The sequence below is a fragment of the Colobus angolensis genome, unplaced genomic scaffold (genome assembly GCF_000951035.1).
Source record: "Colobus angolensis palliatus isolate OR3802 unplaced genomic scaffold, Cang.pa_1.0 Scaffold256, whole genome shotgun sequence".
Classification (NCBI taxonomy): Eukaryota; Metazoa; Chordata; class Mammalia; order Primates; family Cercopithecidae; genus Colobus; species Colobus angolensis.
Window position 1 is genome coordinate 4107704 of NW_012115777.1, and position 6579 is coordinate 4114282.

Genomic DNA, 6579 nt, shown 5'->3' on the forward strand with positions numbered 1-6579 from the left:
TAGGAGTTTCTTGTGCCCAAATATTTGATTCACACTTGGGTTATGATATTAACTGAGAGAGTAGTTTCCCTCTTCAACCAGATAGTGGGGTATAATAACTAAAGGGAGACATTCTCTGAGAATTATCTAAAGGGAGAGATAATTCTCAGAGGACCAGCCTGTTGGGCACTCTTCACCCTCTACTGCAGATAGAGAATCTCCTTTAATTGCCAGGCTTTGAAGAATTTGGTTTCAATTTATTCAGGAGTACAGGGCTTATTTTTTATGGCTAAAGGTTTTGGGTTGGGTTTCTTTGTTTGGCTGACTGGTTTTTGTGGCTGTTTGTTTGTTTATCATATGCTTCTCTAAAAAAGAAAAGTGCCAATGTTGAGGAGTGAGGCTACACTGGTGTGGCTGAAGCAGCAGCTTCTGGTGCTGGGAATGTCCTGGGAGTCCACTTAGAAACTGATGGCTGCCATGCCAGATACCCCTATCCTGGATTTCATTTGGCAAAGGCAGACTAGTTAGTGGAGAAAATTGATGCCATGGGAATTTCTTATACCAAGATAGCATGTGATTTTTAAAAATTATATTAAAATTTGTAGTGTAATTTTTTTTTTCCGTCAAGTGTTTTGTGTTAAAGAAAATGAGTTCTTCATGGCGATTTCAATTCCTTCAACTTAACTGTTGATGGAGTGCCACTATGTGCCAGGTACTGTTAAATACAAAGATTTTACGATCTTTGTATTTTAAAAAAATACAAAGATTAGTAAACTTGTCCTTGTCCTCAAAGACTTCACAGTCTAGTTAAGGGACCAAGAAATGAATAAGGCACAATAGTACAGGCCACCCAAGGATTTCTGAGTGGATATCTACTTTAGCTGGACTGAGGTAGAGGAAACAGAAAGATCTCATGAGGCTACTTGGGAGACAGAGGGATGGAGAGAAACAGGGAAGTAAGAAGCAGCATGTTCTGTACAGGAAATGATAGAGTCTGCATGAGGTAGATGGCAGAGTTCCATTATGTGAACTGGATTGAAGCTTGCAATTTTGCTTTCTGAATTTTCTCTTATAAAGGATAAACTTCATACTTTCTAAAATTTATAAATGTATAGGGTAAATTATAAAATTTTTTGTATTATTAAAATAATATCATGCTTATTATAGAAAATGGATACATATATAGAGTATTAAGGAGAGAAATGGGAAAAGAATGGCTTTGAAAATCTGTACTGTGGGCTGGGCGAGGTGGCTCATGCCTGTAATCCCAGCACTTTGGGAGGCCAAGGCAGGCAGATCACCCGAGGTCAGGAGTTCGAGACCAGCCTGGCCAACAGGGTGAAACCCCAACTCTACTGAAAATACAAAATTTAGCCAGGCGTGGTGGCAGGTGCCTGTAATCACAGCTACTTGGGAGGCTGAGGCAGGAGAATCGCTTGAACCTGGGAGGCAGAGGTTGCGGTGAGCCGAGATCAGGCCACTGCATTCCAGCCTGGGTGACAGCACAAGACTCAAAGAAAATCTGTACTGTCTTCTCTAGAGTTTGTCAGAGAGACTTCAGTTCTCTTTTTAGCATTGAATCTTCAGATAGAAACCAATATGATCATTCTTAGAGAAGAGAATGATAAACATCATTGTTAATAGCTGGTTTTTTTTTGAGACGGAGTCTCACTCTGTCGCCCAGGCTGGAGTGCAGTGGCGCGAACTCAGCTCACTGCAAGCTCCGCCTCCCGGGTTCACGCCCTTCTCCTGCCTCAGCCTCCGGAGTAGCTGGGACTACAGGCGCCTGCCACCTCGCCCGGCTAGTTTTTTGTATTTTTTAGTAGAGACGGGGTTTCACCGTGTTAGCCAGGATGGTCTCCATCTCCTGACCTCGTGATCTGCCCGTCTCGGCCTCCCAAAGTGCTGGGATTACAGGCTTGAGCCACCGTGCCTGACCCGTCAATAGCTGTTTTAAATAACTTTTGAGTTTATTCATTCAAATATATATTTAGTGTGAACCTATGTGCTAGCTACTATACTGGACATTCTTTGAGTTCTTTTCACAAAGGGATCAAACACCCAATTTTAAGTGTATGACTATAATTTCTGTTTGATCAAGGGGAAATCTCAGCAAACCAGATATTGTCTTGGAAAGAATAGTGAAGAGTTAGATAGTTTATCAGGAATTAGTGACAATGCACAATGTGACTATCTATGCCAAATTATTCTAGAATAAGAATGTCACCAAGACATTGCTTATGAATTATGCTGAAAAGTCAGATGTAAATGTGCCTTGAAGATGTTGTCAGTTCTAGTGAACTTAAAAGCTAAGATGTGTGACTTGGGGAGTTGATAACTGGAGACTTAGTTATTTATTCAAAACAAACTCACAGAATATATTTTTGTTTGTTTACTCAATCAACAAATTTTTATTTGTTGTTGTGTAACAGGCATGGCGATAGGCCTAGAGATGGCCCTTATCCTTTTAGAGTTTACATTCGGATGGAGTCTCAAGTCCCAGTAAGGAAGAGAGAAAGTTGAAGGCGTTATTTACTCTATGACTGTTTGAGGTCTGTGAGGTCAAGGCAGTTGGTGGTCAGTCTGTATTTTGGTAGATGTAGAGTGCTTATAAGCCAACATCATCGTAAACGCGAGTAGGGTACCTGTATGTTAGCACTGCCAGAGGACAGGAATTGAAGGTAACTTTCAGAGCAGTTTACCCTTTTTCTTTCCCCATCTCCAAATTAATCTTATGAGATTATATAAATTTGGTGAGGGGGGGATATCACATCTCTCTTCCCAACCTCTTTTCATCATTATGTGCTTTCAGAGACAGCATAAGAACAAACCTTGCAAAAGTAAACATGTCTAAATGAATGCTGTTCATTATCTGATTTTTTGTTTGTCTTTTAACAACTGGCAGGATCTTCCTGCCTATTTCTGAGATGTTAGCACACACTGTGAACTAAGAGTTTTATACAGAATTCATTAAAGGAGTCAGATAATCCCAGAGTTTGACAGTACAAAAGCTATGCACACCAAGTCCTTGAGGTGTTTTGCATGCAGTAGCAAATTTTATAAATAAAGATAAGAGGTGTGGCCAAAAGAATAAGACTGTTATTGAATATTTACCAGAGGATGTAGTGGAAAATCTCCATTTTGTTGTTTCCTTTCTATGTCAGCCTATAGACATGCATTTGAGGCCCCAGAGCAGATCCAATCAGCCCAAGAATGTTGCCTCTTAATTTACTTCTGCAAATGCAGCACCATGTGACCTTCAGGAAAGGATTCCTTGAATGCACATGTCAGTGCAAATGTCAGTGAATTGTACTACTTATTAAAGAAAGAATATTTTTGAGCCTCTCTTTTGGGGAGTTTCTAAGAAATCTTATGTGTAACAGAGTCTGTTTTTTAAGACATTTGGAATGTGAATTTTCTGATGATTAAATAGCTAACCATTTTATTTAGAAGTTGAGTTGGCCTTCAAATACACACACTCTTGCACATATTCATACACATATCTATGCATGTGTGTTTAGCAGTTAAAGCGTGTGTCTATTTTATAAAGGTTATTCTACTAGATTCTTCAGAGGAATCTAGAATATGGAAACTTGATACTAATAGGACAAAACAAGGTATGAATTCAATTTTTTAATGATTTAGCTATACACCTAATGGTCATTAATCATAAATTTTGAATTAAGGTTCCTGAGAGAGATGTCGATCAAAAGCATTTAGCGAATCATCCTCATATGAGAGAAAGATGAACAATTGTCTGACTTAATAAAAGGAACATTAGTGAGTATTTCAGTAGCTTGAAACTAATCACAGATTTTCTGGAAATGTAATAATGAGTAACGTGTTCGAAGACATTTCCTTGAAATATGAAGAATGTAGATGGGGTCATTTTGAAATTTGGTGGATTATGGCTTTGACTTAATGATAGCTTATAAAGTAGAGCAGCAAATATTTTAGCATTTTTTAGTTTTATTCTTAATAACAATACATTTCTTCCACATTTTACAGGTACACTTTCTCCATTGTTCTCCGTTCTTCTTTGGATAGCAGTTGCGATCTGCACATCTATGCTGTTTTTCTTCTCCAAGCCTGTGGGTATTCGGCCGTTTCTTGTATCAATAATGCTCAGATCAATATATACAATAGGTCTTGGGCCTACCTTAATACTTCTTGGTGCAGCTAATGTAAGTACTTTACTTAGCTTTGTACTGTTACAGAATTAGTTTAAAAATGTATGAAATATAAAAATATAACTATATGCTTTTCATTCATGTGTGCATAGTGAATTCTAATTTATTATAAATCTAAATTAACCAGAGCATGATTTGTACATTTTTTTATTTAATTTAGAGTGAAAGAAAAAATGATAGGTAAAAGACTGCCATATTTAAGAAAGTAACATTTGGAGAATGACCCAGTTCTGCCATCAGTTTAATCCAGTCCAATTTTAATGCATTCTGCAGCCTGTACCCACAGCTATTGACAAAAATGACTGAGCCATTGTTAATATTCCAAAGTGACATCGTAAATCATCCAAAAAAGATTAAATTATGTTCAATAGAATTTTGAAAGTGAGCACCTTTCGTCAAATGACCTAAGAAAAAGGATTTCTATATGAGAAAGTATTAAATTGGGTTATTTTTATGTGAACAAATTTTATAAACTGATGAAAGTCATAGATATGATGAATTTTTTTACCAAATTTTGAAATATTAGAATAAGGAAGCACATTTTTAAGCTTGAGTTAGGTGAGTTTAGAATAAGTAAACCAGAGTAGAGTATTTCAAAAAACAAGTGATATATTTATAGAAATAATTTTACCCGAGAAATACAATTTTGAAGGGACTAGCCAACGTTATGCATGGCACAGCCATACAGGGATATTAAAAGGTAAAACCATCAGGCTGATGAAATAACAAATGGCCAGGTAAGAAAATAAGTATTGCTAATCTATGTGTTGACTATCTAGGCACTTTTGATCTTTTCCTGGGTTTCCAATGTAATGTCCTATATTCTGGTATCTGTAATTAGGACTAATCTCCCCTACTACATTTTAGTGTATTTAAGGATTAATCATTCAATATCAAGAACATTATAGGTGCTCAGTAAATGTTTCCTAAATAAATAAATGAATGAGTGAATGAATGAGTGAACAATTATCTTCGTATTCTTATATATTTACAGTGACTTGTACATAAAATATATAGCAAATATTTATTTAGTAATAAATATTTAACATTTAGCAAAGATTTAATAACTATTTAATATTTAGCAAATATTTAATTCATAAAATGTATTTATTATATTTATTTATTAAAATGAATTAATAAAATAGTCAACCAAACTTTCAAGAATTATAAAGCTGAGCTAATATGGCCAATTCTATGTTTCTGTGTTTCTGACCTCTATTTTATTACAATTTTTCAAAAATTAGAAATGATGTATTTGACAGCTCCCAATTAGCTACAACATTCAGGCAACCAAATTGCCAATTATCCTCAATCATTGTCAATGAAGGGAAGTGTACTATACCTACAAAGAAGTCTATCGGTAAATAATTTTGTAAAATTCCAAATATATTATTCTGTAAGTGTCTTGAGGGGAGAAGTTGTCACATTTATAAATTTAATCCTACCTGCCTTACTCCTTCCCAGCTCCATGTTTCTCTGCTTTAACAGCTGGCATTGAAACATTCAGAAAGTGTTTACATGAACTGAACATGTACTTTCAATGCCTTGGAAATAAGCTAATTTTACATATTATCAAACAAGCAAATTAGAGAATCTTCATGAATTTGTCTAAATTTTTCTAAGCCTATGTGTTTGACTTTTTTTTCTTTAAAAACATGCATTGCATATTGAACTATATTATTTGAAGAAGCAAATAATATTTGTAAACTGGTAACTGGCCCTCAAGAAGACATAAATCCAAGTGAAAAAAAAATCTGAGTCTGACAAAGTGAAATAATAGCTAGAGTTGGGCCAAAAATAATAATCATTTACTGGGCCTCTGTTATATAACAGACACTAAAAATACCAAGACGATAAAGGAAATGGTTCTTACCATCCAGAAGCTGATGTGTCATACTCACCGATTTGCATTTCCTTTGTTTTTGGACCAAGAATATATAAAGAGATAAGGAATAACATCCTAATGTCTATTAGGGGAAACCAAAGACATTTGGTGTATTTTTCCCCCTGATGGGAGAGGATAAGAAGATAGCTTTTGCCAGGTTTGGTGAAAATAATTCCGTTATAGCAAACGACTCTTCATAGAAGAGGCAAGTTTTATATTGCACTTTATTTATGAGAAAGAATATACATGTAAATATGCCACATCTCTCCCTTATTAACTGTAGAAATCTGGGGACTCTAATGGCCTTCACAGTATAGAACATCTGTTTGCACAATCAAATGATACATTATGGTCTACCAGCTCAGAGCATTTTTTTTTTCTTTTTTAGACAGAGTCTCGCTCTGTCACCCAGGCTGGAGTGCAGTAGCGTGATCTCAGCTCACTGCAACCTCCACCTCCCAGTTCAAACAATTTTCCTGCCTCAGCCTCCTGAGTAGCTGGGACTACAGGTGCGTGCCACCACGC

General features: G+C 36.1%; 1 protein-coding gene across 1 annotated transcript in view; it reads left to right on the forward strand.

Annotated features, from left to right (window-relative positions):
* The window catches only part of ITPR2 (inositol 1,4,5-trisphosphate receptor, type 2), a 494095-nt gene that overhangs the window by 403441 nt on the left and 84075 nt on the right, over nucleotides 1-6579 (forward strand). Inside the window, exon 49 of the mRNA XM_011946983.1 lies at nucleotides 3988-4163. Within this exon, the coding sequence (XP_011802373.1) occupies nucleotides 3988-4163 (176 nt within the window). The remainder of the gene's footprint in view (nucleotides 1-3987; nucleotides 4164-6579) is intronic.